Source organism: Zeus faber, assembly GCF_960531495.2.
Source record: "Zeus faber genome assembly, chromosome: 3".
Classification (NCBI taxonomy): domain Eukaryota; kingdom Metazoa; phylum Chordata; class Actinopteri; order Zeiformes; family Zeidae; genus Zeus; species Zeus faber.
In genome coordinates, this window is record NC_137190.1 from 9,744,992 (window position 1) to 9,766,443 (window position 21,452).

The following is a 21,452-nucleotide window of genomic DNA, read 5'->3' on the forward strand; positions in this document are numbered from 1 at the left end:
TACCGATGTGAATACCCTCAGTAGGACGCATGAGAGATTTAAGAAAATATTGCGATGGGGCATTGCTATTGATAGAGTGGGGCCCATTGATATTGTGATAGATGGGGCCTATTTATATTGTGATAGATGGGGCCTGTTGATATTGTGATAGATGGGGCATTGCTATTGATAGTCATAGATAGGGCATTTCTATTAATGGCCTGTTCATACAGTGTGCACTTTCTAACCTAAAAGCTACCCGATTCAGCCTTGTACCTGATAATGTTCTACTGGTCATCCACTGGAGTAGTTAACTGGTAAACAGCTCCAGGGCTTCAGGTAACATTTTTGGAGCTCTTAAAGACGCAGGCAACTGCTTTGTGGTTTAGAGACAAATAAATCATGAAAATATCACAAATAAATAAAAATGGGTTTTAACCTACAGTATAGACATATGAATTACTTTAAGAAGTATTCTAGATAGCCCTGCTGTTTAGTCCTATATATCAGGACCATTATTGGCAGTATTGGAGAGCTGGGCTCAGACTGTGGATCACAGCTAAAATGAATGTAATAATACTCAGAGTTTTGCATGATGTGCTTCAAATGACTGAACTGCTAGATAAGACAGAGTTCTGCAGCAGCCTGATGTGTGGGGGTCGGGGTTGCCTCTTTATCTGAGATATTTATAGTGAATGCCAATAAAACTGACTCTTGGACACAGTCAGGGTCTTTCTCTTCCTCCATCTCTCTCTAAATTCCAACTGTAAGCAGATCACAATGGGATGAGCAAATCTACAGTAGTGGTGCTTCACAACCAGACCCCTAGTGGACCCTGGAGGAGCTCTGAGTCGACAGGGCTTAATAATGGTGCCCATTAGCTCATCACTAGGGGGTCAGTTAATTGACTTCTCCTTTTAATTAAGCCATTAGCCGAGCACAGGAAAACATTCATATTGCTGATTAAAAAAAAAAAAAAAAAAGGGGGTTTGAGAGATCAGAGAGAACCAAATGGAGAATTACTGTTCTGTTGGCCATAGACAACCAGCTGGGTCTATAAGTGACACTAGGGGGCAGCTGTGAGAATAGGAAGCAGACATGTAAAGTCAAGACAAATGTCTGCCAGTAGCTCTTTGTGTGGTCAGTTGCCATGTGCACATTGTGTAAAGCATCACAATGGGTGAAGAATGTGTTGGCTATGTAAATGTATTTTTCCTTTAACAGCATAGACAAAAAAAATACGAGGATGCTCTATAATTTTTCTGCCTTACATCTAAAAAAACAAAAACATCTGATTAATGATTGTTGACGTTTGTTGTGATTCCATCCCTAATACAATACACCCAAATATCCTTGCTAATACAGAAAATGTATCAGATAAATATTTTAGGTGAATATCTGCAGACTAAGAAACCACACGCTTAAACAAATCAACACACCTAAAAGAAAATCCTAAAATGGTTCTGAGCAAGATTTACAATCAGATGAAAGCCCAAAAGACCTTTTTTTTTTTTTTGCAGCCCATTGCTATATGCCTTGAGTGTGGAACGGTGAGGTTTGGCTCACTGAGGATGCACATTATCCTGTTGACCTCTGCCACACAAAAGGTCTGACCTAGGATTAAGGTTCAAGCAAAATGTGCTCAAAGTACAGCCCTGGCCTACCACTGTGTCACCCAAGTCAAAGGAAGGGAGGGTCCAGGCAGAGGGTGTGGAGTGCGTGTAGCCCATTTTGAAATGTTGCCTCTCGAAGAGTCGTTCACAGGTTGCGCCATCAATAAGACAGCCTTGAAAGGTTACTAAGGCCAACCGGTCCAACCTCTCGCAAGAGTAAGGCCCCGTGCTATTAAATCGGTTCTTCAATGCGATGAGATTTAAACTAAAGAGCAATACATCCAGCTGTGAATGCATTCCAAGACGCATGAGCATTTGATCACAAAAACCACATTCAGAGATGATCAAGGAAACATATGAACACACTGTAAGCGCAGTGTGAATGCAAATTCATTCCTGACCACATTCGACATTCACACACACGACTGCATTTATCTTCTGCATTCGTGGAGGACTGACTCGACTCTGCATAACTCATTCAACATTGGACACCGTGGGTCAGTTCAAAGACTGACAACCTTACGTAGATGGTGGTTAGCAAAGGTAGATCTAAAAGATAAAACAAATGTCAATAAATCCTCACAAAAGGGAAATCTTCTGTTATAACCACCGTGCACTGTACAATAACAGAAACTGAATGCTACAGGAGCTCTCCTGCTGAAAAACTGTACAACTCCACTTCTGGTTGGATTGATCTGGGTGGTCATATATTGTAGGGGTGGGACCAAAAAAAAAGAAAAAAAAAATCTATAGTGGAATATATTGCGATACTACCTCAATATCAATATTTTGGGACACATTTAGTGCACCCGTCTCCATCTCAGACAGTAGCGTCGACACCCGATAGCTATTCACTTTACGTCTGCTTATCGAACGAAACAAGAGCTTATGGAACGCAATAGGAACTCAATAGGGACACTTTCTCTGTGACTCTCTCCCCGATCGCCCACTCTCCATTTGTGTTGCGCAGAAAATAATCATAACAAGTCAACGGGTCACGCCCCGTTCCTCCGTGCACCGTCCCCACACTGTTTTCAGTCGTTTTATTTGGGGGAGCGAGGCATGGCGATCAGGGCGCACAGAGAACCGTGTTCGGACGATTCCCACATAGAAAAATACATTTATGACTCCCCTTATTTATGATTTCTCATTTAAATGTGTTCTGTGAGCTGTGCATTTTTTTGTAAACTTTTATCGGTTTTATCCTGTTATGATAATGCACACTGACTGACGAAAAAGAATCTCAGTCGACTGAGGGGTTTCCTGACTGATGATTAGACTCGTCCACTTTCAGGGGGGAGGCCTAGTGTAACAGAACGTAGATGATGGCTCCGGGGGAAGGAGAGGGAGGGAGGGAGGGAGGTTCACGCGTGTGAACCGCGGATTAATTGCAAAATGTAAGCATCATGGTGAAAGTGTTTTACTGCCGTCTCGATGCAGAGTTGCGGTGAAAAGAAGACAGACAAGACAGATGCATGCTGTGTTTTACTCTGGAGCGCAATGACTGGTTTGCAGTACATTGCGCTATGTTGCTGCTACTTTACCACATGACGTGAATGAGCTGTGGATACAGCCCGTGTCGCCGCTATGCGTCTGCGCGTCCGCCATATTGGAGCGGTCAAGATCCGCTAGTAAACAAATACAATGTGTATTAAGAGACGCAGACTTCTCCACAAAAGCGACTGTGACTGGCCTCACACCAAACGGCTTTTCAATCGATTTCAGTGTCGCAGACGAATTTCCAACATCGGGATGAAATCATAAGAGTTACACCTCGGTTGGTGTGCCCCCATCGTATCGATCGTTTGGTGTAAGGTGGTCATATAACTCCTGGGCGTCTTTATTCAGTCTTTTTCCTTTCTTGAGGTTCCAAATAAATCCAACATGTTAAGTATTATCTGGAATTTTCAGTTTGGCTCATGTAAATAGTGAATTTCAAGGACGTGAACATAGTCAACAACTAATAGGTGTGCTCTCTCCAGCACCAAACAGGAAGCAGCCAACCGGGTAGAGAGTAAATATGGCGGGGCCTACGGGGCAGGTGTAGGAACGACGCAGAGTCTGTGCGTCATGACGCTCTGCGCTTATAAAACTTATTTACTTATAAAACGTCATAACTTTGAAAGAATTAAACAGAAACGCATTAAGAACTTATTAAAATTAAATATAATTGCTTAATAATTATTGGTTAACTATTAAAAAATGATTGACTCACCCTGAAGCGAGAAGCCATTTATTATCGTCATCACCATCACAATGTAAATAATATTAATGGTTTGGCTGTTCTTTCAGAACAAACCACTGCACACACAAGGGCAGCTGTGGCCAAAAGGTGCCTCTGTTTCGCTCAATTGTTCAGGTTTTCTTCTTGTAAATTTCCACCGGGAGCAGGATGGTAACTCTAAAAAGGAACATAGTTGTAGTCTTGCAAATGGTGACCCATGCAAGATCCCCAGTCTTTGCAAAATCGTATCGTCTGCCACTTATAACTCAGTGACTTATGACACAGTCTTTAGACATAAGAGGGTGTCAGACTTTTTTCTTTTCAAAGTTGTCTAGTGTACCGTAGGGATCATTCTGAGCCAATTTCCATGAAATGTGGTATGTTATAAATGTGAGAAATTTAACATGATACCGGTTACTTATTGGAATTAAATTCAGTAACTGGGGGCAAATCTATATTTTTTTCCCCATTCACTACCATGTTGAAAGGAAGAAGGTATTATGAGTGCCTCATATTGCTTTAAGCTTTAATTTAACAATTGAATATTGAATATTTTATATATTTTAAGATATTATTTAAACCTTGAAAATCTTTGTTGTACATCGTTTCATCTCAGTTGTCAAACTTTGTGAAACTGACACCACAACGCAAATTGCGTTAAATAAATACATAATTCCTGCTTTTTGAGGGGTATTTCAGTTCCACATATATCGTGATGTATCGGGATACCCTCGTTATTGTGGGCAGAGTATCGTGATAGTATCGTACTGTATCGTGAGTTACTCTGCAATTCCCACCCCTAAGATATTGTAATAACCACTCTGTTTTTAACCTGTTTACACTACATGTACAGTTTAGATATGAATGTCACATGCACAATTGCATCCCTTTACCAGAATTGTTTGATCGCATTGAAAAATGCCCTGTGTCATTTTGGGGTTTCACTGAATCCGCATGTCATTGTCGACAAAGCTCAACTAAAAGCTTGTGTTTCACCACAACTACCGACAGAATCCAACCCACCAATGACCTTTCCACCTCCAAGATGTGCAACGTTCATGAATATTTTAGACAGAGCTGCTCCACATTGTCCGGCTGGGGAATAAAATGTGTTTTACCTGGTTGAAGATGCAAATCTTTTATGCCCTGTAAACCCCCAAAAAAGGCTGCAAACATTCGTCCCAACTGCAGTTACAGTATATGTACAATATATGTGTAACATTATGGAATCTTCTGAACGAGACAGATGACACATTTCAGAGCTGTGTGCAGAACAAGCTAGCTGGCTAGGTGGCACCTTTCTTAAGTTCGAACTTTGGCACACAATCAGTAGAGAAGCTGAGAGGAGGTCCCGTAGAGCGACTTACAACTCCATTATTGAGGCAAAGAGCAAGTTGGACAGGTATCGCACAGTTGGGCGTAACCATCCATCCATTCTGGTTTGAGGAGGGGAGCGAGAAAGAGAGGCGCATGAGAGAGCACGGGAGTGGCAGCCCGGAAGATTTGATGAATAAGGGTTTTTGGCTGTTGCAACTCCATCTTCCTTGTGGAGGACGTGAGGAGGAGGAGACAGTGTCTGCAGAGCCTTTGTACAGCGGAGATTTGTTCCGATTCACAGGCATTTTAACAGTACCAGCGAGGAGATGAGAGGATTATCCCCGGTACCACTGTATCTAGGAAGAGAACACCGCTCCAAGTCTGTGTTCTCACTGGACTAATAACTACTCCAATTGTTCTCACCACTTTAAAACTAAATTAGCGACTCTCAATGCAATTTAACATGCCATGTTCTCTTAATAGAAGATGAATAATACACAATCTGAGAAGCCTCACTTGTGTGTAATATGGCATAAGAGATAATAGTGTCAGAACTTGAGTTTTGGGAAAGGCGCACAGTATTTTACTACTTATATATTTTTTCATTTGAATATATAGCTATGCATGTGATCTATGGTGCAAAACATTTTAAGTTACAAAACAGACTGTTAAAAAAAACCATTTTATAGTCAAGCATTTTAATTTTTGTTCCTTTAATATGAAAATTAACTATGGACAAAAAACACACATTGTGACTGATTGATGGTTGAGTGATTGTGGTCGTAGCAGACAGTGGCGTGAATAGTCGCAGGGTCCCAAAGCCAGGGCCCAGAATATAATATAGAGCAAGCCCTGTTGTTGAGCCTCTCAGGTCATTATTTTTGAGAAATTAGCTCATTACAGTTTTTTTAACTAAAACTAACTTCAGATACATATTCACTAAGAATACTGCCGGTGAAAAAAAATTCACATTTAATCACATTTATAGATTCAAGGATCATATATCAATTTCTAATAATGCTTTTTTTTTTCCTGGTATAAATTATTTCTCTGACAGATTGTTCACGACTCCCATTGATGCTTCCTCCACTCACTTAGCAGTCTGCAGCAGCACCACTGAGTGTCAGGTGATCCTTTAGAGTGTGAAATATACCTAATGTACAATAGAGTCACTTGATTTTCACTAGCTGTTTGGAGAACAGTCACTGAATCTTACAACAAAGTTGTTGGTTGGCAACATACGATAGTTAACTTATCACAACGCTGTCAACAGGTCATCAGTAGAACTTGCTGAACTTATCAATCACACATTCAAGGCAACGCAAGAGTAAAAGTACTTGTGTGGAAACCTGTTGGAGAGTGAGAAATGGCTATGGTGCCGACAACACTGGTGACCGTACTTAAGCAGGAAAGTCAAGGTGGAAGCTACACTGACGCTGGCTGTCATGACACACCCCACATTTCACACAGCTGATCGGTAGAGTGGACTGGCAAACGGCTGCTACGAGCAGTTTTGCAAACAGAAGACGAGAGAATGAATAATACTCGAAGATTCTTCTTTTTTTTTTTTTTTTAAATAGAACGGGTAAATGGAGCTGTGCCCTTCACAGCCTGACAGTGATTCTAGTCATAAATAGTCTGTTTGAATGGTGTCAGCATTGTGTCACAACCACCTGATCCACTGATACTGTACAGCCTTTTCTCAGTTTGGTATTTAACATCATCTTCCTGTGACTGAACAGACTTGGCTTCACTCGGGCTGAACAGCAGCAGGGAATCCTTGAGCAATAGCCAGCTCTCAGCGCTGAACGGTGAAACAAAGACATGACCTGATTCAGACCCTCCAAAGAGATTATTTCTCGGATATAAAGTATACACATTACAAAACCTTTGACTTCAACCTTCAGCATCCATGGCAACAAGCCTAATGACTTACTCCAAAACACCTCTGAGAACACCTGTTTGCCTAAGCAACTAATGAGTAACTAGTAAACTCGACGCCTTCTTGGTGGGCAAGGGCTACACAAAGCAACAGCAACTGGTGTCAAAGTCAAGCCACCATGAGACAACGCAAACAGTGTGCCAGCTTTAAACACAAGGACAACACAATGACGTCTTTGCGTCTGCGTTTTCAATTAATCTACACTTTCCCTTCATTCAAAGCTACTAACTGAGCCAATAAGGAGAACCAAGAAACAAATGTTTTTTTTAAGAAATACAGACATTACAAATTCAAACATTTTTTAAAGTTGATCCAATGTCTTATTATTCTTTTTTTTCCCTCAGTGTACTCAGTGCACTCTATGCGAAAAGGAGTCTTCTTCAAATGGTCTTCCTCTGCCCGTCTCCGGAGAGACGGAAAGAGTCTGAAGTGGACCGGCCGTCTTGCTTCCCCCTGCTCCGTCAATGAAAGGTTAACCAGAGTTCAAGGAGTTCATGCCACGCAATGCCAAAATCAAAAAGCAGAGCATTTGAGCAAACAAAAAAATAATAATAATAACTCCCCAGACTTGACCGCTAAGCACATGGTTCCTGACACTGCCCCCAACCAAAACAACAAAAAAGAGGAAACAGAGAGAGACGGATTCTGAATAAAGAGATAATGCTTTATATTCAGACCTACTGTGCAGTTTGGGCTGGCAGCGTTCCCACATGATCCCAACAGAAATCAAGTACAACTCCCCCCCCCACCGCTCTCCCCCTCCCTCCCCACCCCTCCCCACCCCCGGAGCCACTCCTCTGAGCCCTCCCCTTCTGCCTGCCTTCCTGTTTACCTCTGACCCAAGCTATTCTCTGCCTCCATCTGGCAGGTCTCCAGCTAACCAGACAGTGCCAGAGGTAGGCGCACAGAGAGCGACAGAGCGAGAGTGAGAGAGCGAGAGAGCATAGGAGAAAGAAAGGGGGGGGGCAGTTGCGATGATACAGCGACAGGCAGAGCGTGAACACAGACGCAGAGAGACAGATAGTAGGTCAGCACGGGGCGGCAGAGAGAGAGAGAACATGTCAGAAAGAGAGGCAGGTTCCTTAGCAGAGGAAGTGGTGGCTGCGCGTGTGTGTGCGTGCGGCAGACATAGTGTCATGTTTCAGGATTGACTGCAGCACTGTCTGTCAGTCTGGTTGAAAGACATGAGGGAAAGCAGGGTGTCTGCAGGTATCGGAGTTAAATGTAATACTTTTAAACACCTTTTGAAGACTATTTATGACAAAATGTAAGACTTTTTTGGACAAACCATCTCCATCTTCTTCAATAAACAATTGCGGGTGAGTAATATATGTTTGGTACAGGGCAGATTTAAGTAAAGATGATTGTATAGACTGTTATTAGAACAGTTTCTTAGAAAAATGATTAGGTATGGCAAGAAATTGAACCAGTACTTTTTCTCCTATTATTCCAAAGATTTCTTTGGATTTCTCCATTTAAGTGAGCGTGTATGCAAGTATAAAGTGAGTTGGGTTCATCTAGAACAGGTAAGTGTAGCAGGTAAGTATGAAGGTAAGTATGAGGTTCAGCAATAGGTTTAGGGTTTTAATTCAATGGCAGTAATTCGCGATTATTATTTAAGGTCTTTCACTGATGATGCAGAATCTTGTGGGCCAAATCAGTGTTTTTCAAAGTCTTGGTCAAGAAGATTTTATGTGTTTTATAGCGTGATTGTGTGGCCAATCACTGATTGAAACTTCCTCACAAAATATCTTTTACCATTCAACAACAGTGCCATGGTCTTAAGGACTCCCGCATACTCATCTCAGCCTCTATGTCATTTCCTCAATTCACTTGCAAACGTAATTGGCAGTGTGAACGTAACAACATAAGTCCAAACTCAAGTCCTACTGGAAGGAATCAAATAATGCCAACTCCAACTGCGACAGTGTTGAGCGTGTTCATTTAGGAACCAAGAGTTGGTTATGGTAAATGTTTTTTTGAAAAGAAGACCATCTTGACCAGGACACGGGTCAGCCTGTTTCTCTTCTCAACGGGGCTAAAATGAGCTAGCTGTCCACTCTTATCCACATTGCTGACATAGAAGTGCATGTAATGTAATGTCATCAAATTTTCTTAGGTTAGGGTGATTTGGCTCTTCAATCAGGCATTTCAAAGTTGGCTTGCTGATCACCAATCACTGATTTAGAGCAATTAATCTATGCAACCCTATATAGAGATAAGAGACAGAGATAGAGCAAAATTCTTATTGCTCTGAAAATAAATTATTCCACATCGAGCACTACATTGTAAAGGGCCAATCAGCACAGTCGAAACCATGCCTGAAATGAAAGCTCAGCCAGTGGATCTGAGATAGTGCCATAGCATTTAGGGAAAAGTTGTGAGCATCATTTCTTATCTATTAAAACAGACTGAATTGCTGAGGGCCCGATATGTTTGAGTACAACAACTGGAAAACAACAACTGCAAGCTAGAAAAATGGAAATCTTTCAAAATTACCGTTGTTTACTCAATTTATTGTTCCTCGCAGTGTACCATGACACGACACTCACAGACATGCAGAGGGCACTGGTGCAAAATTAAAAAAATAAATGCTGTCCGCTAACACAAGTGCCTACTTAACTTGAGTCCAGAATGTTGTCTAATGGGTTAGGAAACCATTGTGTACATGGTTATAAAATGTGCTTAAAAGACAAGTGGAAAATATTCAAAACTTGCGTATACGGAAAAGATTCTGTGGTGTGGGGGTGGAGTGATTTGAGCAGCCACACCTGTCTGGGGTCGAGGTAATTGGGCCCGGGATCAGTGTTGCTGTATACCTGTTGCTAGTTGCTTGGTCTAACGAGCAACAGGTAAAACCCCCATCCACACACAAACACAGGAGAGGAGCCCTTGTCATGACATGCAGTCCACCTGCTCCGGGCTTCTTCCACCTAGCCCACTCTCTACAATAAACTGGTTTGTTTCCGCTCTATTGTCTGTGTCTCTGTGCCGGAGAGCCCTGAAAACTCCACTCGGATGGCGTGTGGCAAGCGGATCTGCCACACATTCAAATTAGATGGCAACAGAAAACAGAAAGTGGTTCTATACAGAGAAGTGTCTCACTATTAGCAACAATAACCAATATGGATATTCTGGTGTGTATATAGATATGAGGCCATCAGTTGGCCATTTCAGACAGTGTGTTGCCATTTGCTGAAAGATATAAGGGACATAATAACCTGGTAACTCGCATAACACTGACACCAGTGACGTCTCCCCAAGAAGGCTGCAAATCAACAGTCTGAAATTGTTGACAAGGTATTTAATCTCCTGTGGTCTATATAAAGGAGCTGTATATCTTCATAGCTTCTCTGCGGCGTGTCTGTAAATGTCAATAGCACCGTCAGTCACAGTCAAACAGACAAAAGAATGCAACTTGACCAGGAATGACAGGCATCGGTTGTGAACTCAATGTGGAGCAACCCAAACACAGGCTCAATAACACATATCTGTAGCACTCAATATATTAAGTTTGAAGATATCATAAAAGAAAATAACCTGTTTTAGTGTTGTACCAGCAAAAAACTGTTTTCCAAAGTTACTTGTGAAAACAGCAGGCGTCCAAATGTTTTATAAAACCTTTGTCTGGACCAGAAGGCTCTTCTCTTAGTCAAGTGCCATGAATAAAGCATTTTCGTTTTTACCTTTATGTGCTTTTTAAAAGAATAACAGTTTTTATGAACCACGTTTTGTCCGTGAAGCGCAAATAATTAAGCAGTTAAATGACGCTTCACTAAAAAAAAAAAAAAAAAAAAGCGATCCATTTCTATAAATACTTACAATTCTTATAACCAGGAACATTTTAATTGAGTTTGACCTATTTTGTTTCTTGTTACAGTTTAAAAACAATCCACTCTGGGTGCAGGGGAGGCGGGGTTTGACCAACAACCATTTTAAGTGTTTTTGCAGATCTCTTTCACCTAAAATTTTGACCTGAAATTGTAGTCCTCTGCGATGTGCAAAATTCTGAATTTTCATTTCCAAATAAATTCTATATACACAATGCAGCCCCAATATATTGGAACCAAATATTATTATTGTACATTTAATTTAAGTTGTTTTGTGTCTTGACTGTACTGAATTATAATCATAAGAATTATAACGGTCATAAAAACCATAACAATTTTATCCAGTTGCATGAACTTCATTGGCAACGGTATTTAAAAAAAATTGATCCAAAAAGCATCGCGACACAAAGGACAAATTATTGGTGATGAACGGTAGTCACAGACTTCTACAGAACAAATTACAGTAGTCCCATTGCACAAGGGATAGAAATAATTTGTTTGTTTGTTTTTTTATTTCTGCATCTGACCATCACAACCGTTGGAAACCCCCAATTAGCTGCATGCACTGAGGGTAGTGAAGACCAGGCAGCCATCCTCTGATGCCTTGCCTGTTCAGCAACACACCAACAGCAGAGTATTCACACATCAGTGCGCATGAATAGCGCCGTCAGCCCCTAAGCATCAACACAGGGCTAGATGTTGACACAGACAGGGAGAGGCTGGTCTGTATGCTGGCCTATTCCAATTAAAGGACATGCGTAGATGGACAAATGACCTGGGTGAAGAGCCTCTGTTGGGGTCACCGCTTCTCTTGTTTTCTCCAGAGTTAGCTGGCTGTACCTTGGCTGCTACAAAAGCCTGTGAGTCACCACCGGTAGAACAAAGCATTGACCAAGAAGGGGGATTTGATGTCAGTATCTGTTGTTCTATTCAATTAGAGCAAACCACGTACAGCTTTGGTGGTAAGGACACGCAGGCAGTTGAAAGAGCACCAAACTATGCTTCATTAATTTGTGATTGTGGACAATGACCAATCAGAAAGCTTGTTAGTCAGTACTAGGCCATGGAAAACAGGGTCGCTTAAAAAAAAAAAAAAAAAAAAATCGATCTATCTATCTATATTTATATATATATATATATATATATATATATATATATATATATATATATATATATATATATATATATATATATATATATATATAAAATTGTATTATTCCCTTTATATCAAAATTGAATCATGAGATCCTGTCCAGTCTTAAAAGGGAAAAGGAATATGACTGAGAATGCATGTCAATTCTACAACTTCGACCTTCTACACAGTCCCAGCCAGTCATGCTTGTGAGTCTAGTAATGATGTCCACTTGAACCTTGCTCAAGGACAATTCATCTGCAGGTATTCAGAATAGGTAGAGCATTTCTCACTCAGTCATTCCATATACCTTACAGACACATATCGCTACTTAGCCCTAGGAATTTAATCAGCACCAAATATCCATGGGAATCCACAGAGGGATGTGTTGAAAACCCCATCCTTAAGGGCTGTGATAATAATGCCGGTCCTGCATCACTCTTGGGTCAGAGCACTGCTGACGAGTTATTGGCCACTCCAGGAACCACCTCTGCACTGCAAAAGCCAGACAGCTAATGGTGACCGGCACTCCACCCCCACACTGTCATTTATCTTCTTCTCAGGTCCTCCACTTCTCTAAGCACTGTCCCTTTCTACATGCTCAAGCTTCCTTTCGACTGAGTCCCTCAATTCTCTACATTCTTCATTGTCTTTTCCTTCTTCTGTCTCTCTAACACACACACACACACACACACACACACACACACACACACACACACACACACACACACACACACACACACACACACACACACACACACACACACACACACACACACACACCCTCCCCCCACGCTCCAGCCAGGCGGTGTGTAAGTGCCTCTGGCTTGCCCTGACCCACATCTTGATATAGCCCTAAGTATGCTTACAGCTAAGTCCTGAAGACACTCCTGCCACTCAGCCTAATCAGGCCGGACCTGCTGTCGGTGCACTGGGCGTTTAGACAGGCCAGGCTGGACAGATTATTATCATTTTCAGAACCAGGAACTCAGCTATAACACTCCTTCCTCCACTCCACCACTGTCTCCAGGTTTCTGCCAGACAAGCACATGCTTTCTTTGGACGACGTACTGTAGTTAAACATTACACAGTTGGCTGGCATCTGTACTGTGATATACTGAAGGGGCCACGTCCACACCACCAGCTGAAGCACAACAGAGCATTAGGTTTTAAAAACGAACCACCTTGCAGTCCCTTCCAATTTGCACCGATTTGATAATATTGAGGGGAACTAGGAGAAAATAGTAAAAGCTTAGTTGATAGTCAAAATCAGGGCAGTGCAAGAAGAATAGTTATGACAATGTTATTGATGCAAAAAGTTTTCCATGTTTCTTGCTCAAGATAACCATTTCTCCCGTACGTCTTCTACATAAAAAGGTTTGTTCCTGCAAGGTGGCATTCAGGTGATCGGGAGTATAAAAATAGTCTTGGAGTGAAGTTAGTCTTCATTTAGTCTTTTTGTCAACTTCAGGAAAATACAGAAACAGGGAACTTTTTCAACTGTTTGTGAAAAGACTCCAATCAGAAATGCTTTTCAAAATGTGTGTCACAACTTTACCTTGTCTTCACTGTACTCCACAGGTGGGATATTCCCAACATTCTGTTCCTTCTTCTGGGCGCCAGTGTTCCAAGAGCAGCTAGATTCTTCCTGTTGGCTCAGTGCAGCTTCCAGCTGAGGCAGAAGGTCTGGCAGAAGGTCCGGGGCCTCCAGACTTTCAAAGTCCCCACTCTGAGCCACTGGCGGTACCAGACCTTCCGCAAGTGATTGGTATCCATTACTGGCTGGAACAGCAGTGACTCTGCAGCTTTGGGACTGCTCAGAAGGCAGCTGGCTTGCCACACTGGGGTAGCAATTCATAGCTTGGCTGAACATCTCAGACGAGTAGTTTCCCTGGGTTTGCCCAGAACAACGCAAGTCCCGAAAGGGGCACTCATCAACCCGGCTAGCTGGGACCTGAGACGGCTGCTGAGTCATTAGTGGTGTGGATGGGAACTCGCATCCTGCCCCAGGCACTCTAGAAGTCAGGGGTGCAGAAGGGGTAGGCCGAGACAAAGAGGCAGACGGCAGGGACTGTTGACTCAGACTGGATATGTCTGGCTCTCCAGGGTAGGTGGGATATTGTGAGGGTTGGTACGGAGTGGCAGGGCTGCCAGAGCATGCAGGCAGTGCGTGAGACATGACTGGCGACTGGATAGGAAAGGACAAATGACCATCGACCGGTCCTGCACCAGGGAAGGTTTGACCTCCACTGACTAGCTGGTAGCCACTCTGCTGATGCTGCTGTTGAAGGAGAGTCCCACCTAGAGAGGGATTTTGAGTCTCTAAGTATGATTTATTCGGCACAGGGCCAGACGTAGGCCTAGAATGAAATCTTGCTCCTCCTGGAGTAAGCCGATGTTGAACAGGCTGCTGGTTAAGGTGAGCATGCTGTTGATCTCCCTGGTGAAAGGGGAAGTTGTGATGTTGTTGCGGCAAAGACAGAATTTGAGGGTTCATTTGTTGGTGCTGACGCTGACTCATCAGCTGTTGTTGGTGATGGGCTTGTTGATGTTGCTGCTGAAGCTGTGGTATTCTCTGCTGCTGTTGATGGCAGGGATGGTGTTGCTGCTGTGTTTGTTGCTGTCTGAGATTAAGGTGCTGGTTGTGCAATGGGTGTTGCTGATGAAGTGGCTGCTGCTGCTGTTGGGAAAGAGGGTGATAAATATTCCCATTCTGGTCCTGGTTTCCCCACATTGGACTGCTTCGGTTGCCGAACAATCCATTAGCCTGTGGCGTTTGGCTCAGGGAGGCACTGTGGTACTGACCATGTTGCTGTGCCATACCCCCATTACCTGTGGCCCCAGAGCCAGGAAAGGCCTGCCTTATGGGGTTCTGGGCCTTAATTCCAGTGTAGTGGCTCATCTGCTGCCCATAAGCAGGCATAGCTTGCTGGGAGAGCGTGGATGAAGATGGTGGAATCATCCCTTGGTGCTTACCGGGGGCAAGAGGCTCCACTTGGAGGGGTTCAAAATCTGCGGTAAGGTTGAGATCATCCACCAGTGATTGTCCTGAAGTAAAATCATCTTCATCCAGACCTTCTAGCTCTCCAACAAAAAGGTTTGGGTCATCAAAAAAGTCCATGGTGGAGTCTTCAGGGCCACCAGGAGGCTTTCAGTTTCCACTGTATTCAAGCTTGTGCTGAGCTTAAGACATCGGTGCTACACTGTCCATTATTCATCGGCCCTGAACAGAACAAAAAGACAAAGACCTTGTTAGTGCAAAATATGGTTACATTTTTTTTTTTACATATTACTTTGTGACAAATTTGGGGATTCTAAGTGTACCATAGTTTTTATACTCTTAGAACAAATTTCATTGTTGAGCTGATAGTTTTTACTGCAAATAACAGCACTATTTCACTGTTTGTAGAATAACAGTAGACTTCACTTCAAGCCCGACGCAGCATTGGCTTCCAAAAAGCCAGGTAATAGCTAGGTCAGTAGGGCCTTGGGTAAATTTGGCACCGTCAATTACCCATCAGCACTGCCTTGCACATGTGCAGTCAAGCAGCTGATGCAAACCAACTGCCAGCCATCGGCCAGGTGCATATTCCCATTCAAAGCCCCCCTCTAATCTGCCCTAACCCTGTGAAGCTGCCTGCTACTACACAATGTGTGGGAGGTACAGGCAGCTGATAGCATTTCAACAGAAAGGAACTGAGGAAGATTATTCCATTTTAAGGGCTTTTTTTTTTAATGTTTGCTTGTTTGTTTCTAAACCACAGTTGATAATGCACTGGCACTCAACATGATGATCACATGGCTGCATAGACTCACAAACAGACACACCTCTCTGATGGTCTGATGGTAGTGAACGAAGCAGAGAGAGGATAATCGTAAGGGGACTGTGCATGTGCTGTCTAAACTAGTCTGTGTCTGAGATAATATTGAGCAGCCGCTATACTAAAACATTTGTAAATGTGAGAGGGACTCAGACAGAGGACCAAGCATGAGATTAATTTCTTCTGCTTCAAATTATACAAAAATAAGAGTAACGGCTTTTACAGTCACATCGTATGAACCATGTAATTTATGAGCCTACATGCAGTATTTCTGGTATAAAAAAGAAAACTGACATACACATAAGCCTCATTGCAATTAACCACTTTAACTCCGAACAGTACTTAAAAACGTCCTGATTTCCAAATGGTACGCATTTCAGAAGCTGTGGTATCTCTCTACAGTGATGAGCATGGCACTCAATACAAAAACTCCTCCTGCAACTCGACACACATACACACCATACACACACACACACACTGTGTGTGTGTGCACAATATGTGCTAGAGTGTCTTATCCTTGTGTGGTGCTAAGAGGCTGTTGCTAAACACTAATAACAAGGGTCCTGTGTGGGGTCCAACACAAATAACATGCTTGAGCACTCCCATCCATTCCTGACAGTTCCAAGTGGAGTTCATAATCATTTTAATTTCAAAAGTGCATCAAGTATCTCGGATGTACATAAATGTCCACCCACCTTAATATAAAGTATATATGTATGTTCATATATTATTTGCAGGATGAAAATAATGTAAAATCAAATTTGAATAAAAGAAAGGATGTAATTATTTGTATTTGTTCCTGCTTATTATTGCACGTATCCCTATGTATTTCACATTATCACAAATATACAAAATATTACAATAATGTTATTTGAATGGTAACAATAATGGGAAAATCTGTTGAAGTCCCATATATTTAAATATCTCTGGTCATATGCTACAAACAACAACGACAATAGCGACCTAAAGGTTTGAAATTGAAAATTATCACAATGATTTAATAACATTGGGTTAGGGTTATCGCGTGAGGGGACGGGGGCTCTGTCGCAGCTCTGTCGGCCGAGGGAACCCAGTCCGTCTGGGAGGGGCGGGGAGACGGAAACCGAAGTGCTGGCCTCTGAGAGCCAGGCAAAAATTTAACCGATTCAGATTGTAAATCCGTTGCCGTCAGATTATCCAAACAAGCACGGTCAAGGTGCCTCTTTTTGTTTCATTCAATAAGGAAATTGAGTTAAATAATAGAAAAACACAATGTGCGAAAATTGCGCCACACACACTATCTATCTATCTATTATTTGTATTCCTTTCCTGCGCTGTATATCGGTAGCGGGCGGTCGCGGTGCACCACGCTCTGCTCGCCGGTCCCTCGGCTCGGGGGCGAAATTCTGAGTAATCTCGAAACACAGGAGTACTTTTTGGGGGGGTTTTTTGCATCCCCCGTCGGATGATAACTTGACTTGAAGCATGTCTCAAATTTTGCTGAATTTTGCTCTGGATCACAGTTTCCATTATTCGGTAATTGCTGGATTTCCCCGGTCATAATGTCCGATAAGAATAATTCCCTCTAAGCTCAATCTGAATTAGTACCGGGTGATAAAACAATAATGACAATTATTGCCATATTTTAGTTCCCTCGATGTCAAAATAATAATTGACTCATCATTTAGATGAAACGAATTCTGCAGATCTGTTCATTTCCTCTTTCGGCAAGCTGCAACAGACAGCCAATCAGCTTGGGCGATCTACAGCTGACCGTTCACCCCTAACCAATCATATTTGTCAGTATCTAAATAAGCCCGGCCCCCTCCCTCGAGGAAAGGTTGCGCTTGTAAACACAGTACAGTAAACACGGAGCGGCGACAGAGCGCAGCGTCCAGAACTCTGAGGAGAAGTAGAAAGATGATGTACCGTTGACAACAGGGACACACATCTATAGTTGAGTTATTTTATATTTAAGTTCTGACCTAAAGCAGACGGTAATTATCCATTGTGTTGTAAAATACGTCCACGAGACGTCCCAACGAGGATTGACACCACAAACTTTGTTATGACCTACTTACCATATTGATTTTGTTTCTGATTTTATCAAAATGTATTTAAGTTAAATGTTTATTATTGTTACTTGTTGTTCACAAATGGAAATTATTGGATTTCAAGTAGTACGATTCGTAATATTAATTAATTTATTTTTAACAGCTTAACTGAAGGGACTTATTTTATTTTGAATATTCAATAAAAAAAATATACATCTACATGCTTTCAGGATTTCATTCTCAATAACGCCTGCCTGTCAATTGTTTTTAAGCTCAATAAACACAGATGATGTTTGACCGGAATTTCTCCCACTTGTCCAGGAAATTTAAATCCTCCAGGACAAGTGGATCAATTTCTTCTAACGGAAACGCCGCACTGGATATCTTTTTAAAGAATCTCTAGATCATGTGCGACACGACAGGGGATTTGTATGTCCCGGCCGGATGCTAGAAAGGCTGCATTTAAGTGGCAATCCACGAAATTGTCTGTGTTGCGGGCAGGGCTGCAAATTTGAAGGAGTTCCCTGAATCGATGGTTGTTAACCTTATCAAACAACCGGAATGAACTGATATCATAAAAGCCAATGACGTCACCAGTGGGTGGTGCCACGGCGTGTGGGGACCTACGCAACGCCCCGCACCTCAGAGATTTTGTGACTCGGGGTGAGGACCGTTTCTCCTCATTTCATTTAAAAACTGAGAAGTTCGAGACGAGACCGGCCGAGCTGCTTCGTGCATACAGGAATACTTACGACTGGCCTTTGCGGGAGTCAAATATTTTAACTTTTTGCCGTCCTCGGCGACGGAACGGGCCGGATGTTTCGTGGCCGATCAAGTCTGGTGCAGATATGGATGAGGCAAAAATTAATAAAGATTACTAAAATTCTTATCTATAATAACCAACAAAATTATTTAGTTTAATATATTTTATTGGAGTCATCACTTTAGCAACATATCCCTTGTTTTGTTTTGCTGTTGTACCCCTTCCGAACGCAGCAATAAACATACGGTTTCCTCGGCATCAAGAAGCTCCCGTTCTCTACGCGCAGCCATGTTTGTTGTCCGTCGTTCTTCCGGAAGCCCCCACCCAATTCTACTACTACTTCCTGCTCCACTGGGCATTTGTTTTCTCTGCCCCACTGTCCTTCCGGTGACTACTGCTACTTCCTGGATGGGTAGTTTGGTTTTTTTTTCCTCAAAAACGCCCAGCGCCCCACAATGTCACCCCTTGATACAATAACAAGATTGCAGATTGTTCAGTTCTTATTGATAAGACAAAATCTTATTAGAAACAAATCGATTAATTGTTAACATCCCTAGTCGGGGGGATTACACTAAAAGTCCTAGAATTCCATTCAAAAATGTAATTTATTATTATTATTTTTTTTTTTGCAACATCCGGGTTAACGCTCAATTCTTTTTTCCTCCCATGGTCACCTGAGGTGGTGGGGACCTTTTTACCTTTGGGATAAATATAGGAACGTTCATCCATATCAACACATCACAACACATCATAAACTAGCTACACTGGTTTATCAAATTCTCCACAACTGCCTTCTACTTCTTGCGCATGTCTGACCTGTGCATTCTTGCCCTGGAAAAGGCACATGGTTCTCTCCCATCTAACAAGCACAATCAACAGGTTGCAGTCTGTAGGATCCATTTTAGTGCCAGTCTGGTTTGTATTTGTTAGTGTTTTATGTGAGCTAAAAAGCTATCGGCGCTTCTTTGTTTATAGTCCATAAGTGTTGCTGGGCCATCCTTCAACTGGACTTGCACCCCCCCGCCACGACCCGACACTTGTGTATTCTCTCATGAAGCTCACAGAGCAAACGGCCGTCGTCCGGCTCACTCATCTTCCAGCGTCAACACAAACAGGAGAACCCGCGGCATGAAAGAGCAACCCGGCAGATACACAAATCGAACCGACTTGCCGGGTGCTGAGCCCAGTCTGCCCCGTGAGCCGACGCAGCTAGTTAGCTAGTAGCAGTAGCCACGGCTAACCTGTGGCCTCGCCAGGCGCCGGCTCCGCGGCCACAGTTCAGTCCGCAGCCGCCTGTGGTGACTTCCAGCTGCCGTCCCCGCAGACTTTACGATGAACATTGGGGCCGGCGATGCGTGAAATGGCGCAAACGTGTGTTTTTACTGGTCTCCCAAAAGCTACCCCGCCAACAGATGTCCTACATACTACTTCTACTATACTGCGGACTGCGACCTCACAAGTCTCACAGCATCTTCTTCCTCTTCATCTTCTACGGAGCTCCAGGTCCTCCATGCAATTAACAGCATGGCGAAACCTTGCTCAACAGACAGGTGTTCCTCTCACACCAAATCACCCGTCGTGACGCCGCTTCACCCACACCGGAGGATAACGAGGGCGAGGGGCGCGGTGGGGAGGATGACGGGGAGGGCGAGGAGGAGGAAGAGAGGGCAGGGGTGGAAAGATGATGGACGGAGGCTTTAAGGGGCGGGCGTTCACCAGCTGCGCGGCAGCCCCTTTTACCGCTTTTCCGAATCGACAGGATTGAAACAAAAGGTGCCGGTTCCACCGACGGTTCAGGACCGCCGTAGCCGTACTTGACCACCACGAGGGGCCGGTTCACCAAAAACCGCCAAACTTCACGGACCTACTGATGGTGACCTTGGCTTGACCCTGGACGACCTGAGTCAGACAGGAGGTGGATGTTAAAACGCTCATCACTGGATATACTGTATATGTTCAATTTGTCGTAAGTATTTTTCTTTCCATCGCTGGTCCACCCCATATACGCGGCGTATACTTTTATTTAAATATACGAATGCAAACTTACACAATTTCCTATTTTTGACAGAAATGATCGATTATCTAGAGCTTTATTTTTGATTTCTTTATTCATTTTTAAGTTTATATTACGTTTCCAGTTTTGATTCTTTTTTTGGTTTATCGATTATTTGTTGTTATTTTTTAGGTTACTCGTATATTTCCATTTTTCTCAAAATTTAAGTCCAGTTTTAGATGTGTCGTTTACTTCTTTTTTTTTTTTCTTGAGTTAGGTTTTAGGTTCTATTGTATGATTCCTTTTTTACGTTTGTTGTATAGTGACCTTTTTGTTCTATGTTTAATGTATATCACCATTATATTTATATGTTGGTTGTTTATTTTTTATTTCATTACTTTACAATTACTGCCTGTAAACACCGCGCTTTCCTATGGTGAGCGACTAAAGTATCGGTCCAAGCACCAACCTACACGCACATGTTTATCTCGCCGACATCGTGGAAACAATAAAAGCAGAAAACGAGGACTTTCCGCGGGTGAAAACTCCCCCCCCCCCCCACCCCCCGGTGCTCTGGAAGCTTCCCGGTGTGACCCACACAGCTGAGCCGGAGCCGAGCCCCCGCTCCGCTGTCACGATACTGACAGCTGCCCGCTCCGCGCCGGGGGCTCCGGGGCCGCGCGGGCTTTCGCGAACAGTCGGACGGCGACGGCACTCACCTCGTTGCCGGCCGAGGGTCGCGGAGTGGAGCCGTGAGCGCGGCGGAACGCGGGGTCGCCCAAGTCCCAACTTGTGCCCGTGTAGT

At 43.1% G+C, this 21,452-nt stretch overlaps 1 protein-coding gene across 1 annotated transcript in view; it reads right to left on the reverse strand.

Moving 5' to 3' along the window:
* chd9 (chromodomain helicase DNA binding protein 9) overlaps positions 1-21,452 on the reverse strand; it is a 92,296-nt gene extending 70,844 nt beyond the window's left edge. The window contains exons 1-2 of the mRNA XM_079997653.1: positions 21,367-21,452; positions 13,596-15,260 (exon numbers count right to left, since the gene is read on the reverse strand). Coding sequence (XP_079853779.1) covers positions 13,596-15,158 — 1,563 coding nt within the window. The 5' untranslated portion in view covers positions 15,159-15,260; positions 21,367-21,452. The remainder of the gene's footprint in view (positions 1-13,595; positions 15,261-21,366) is intronic.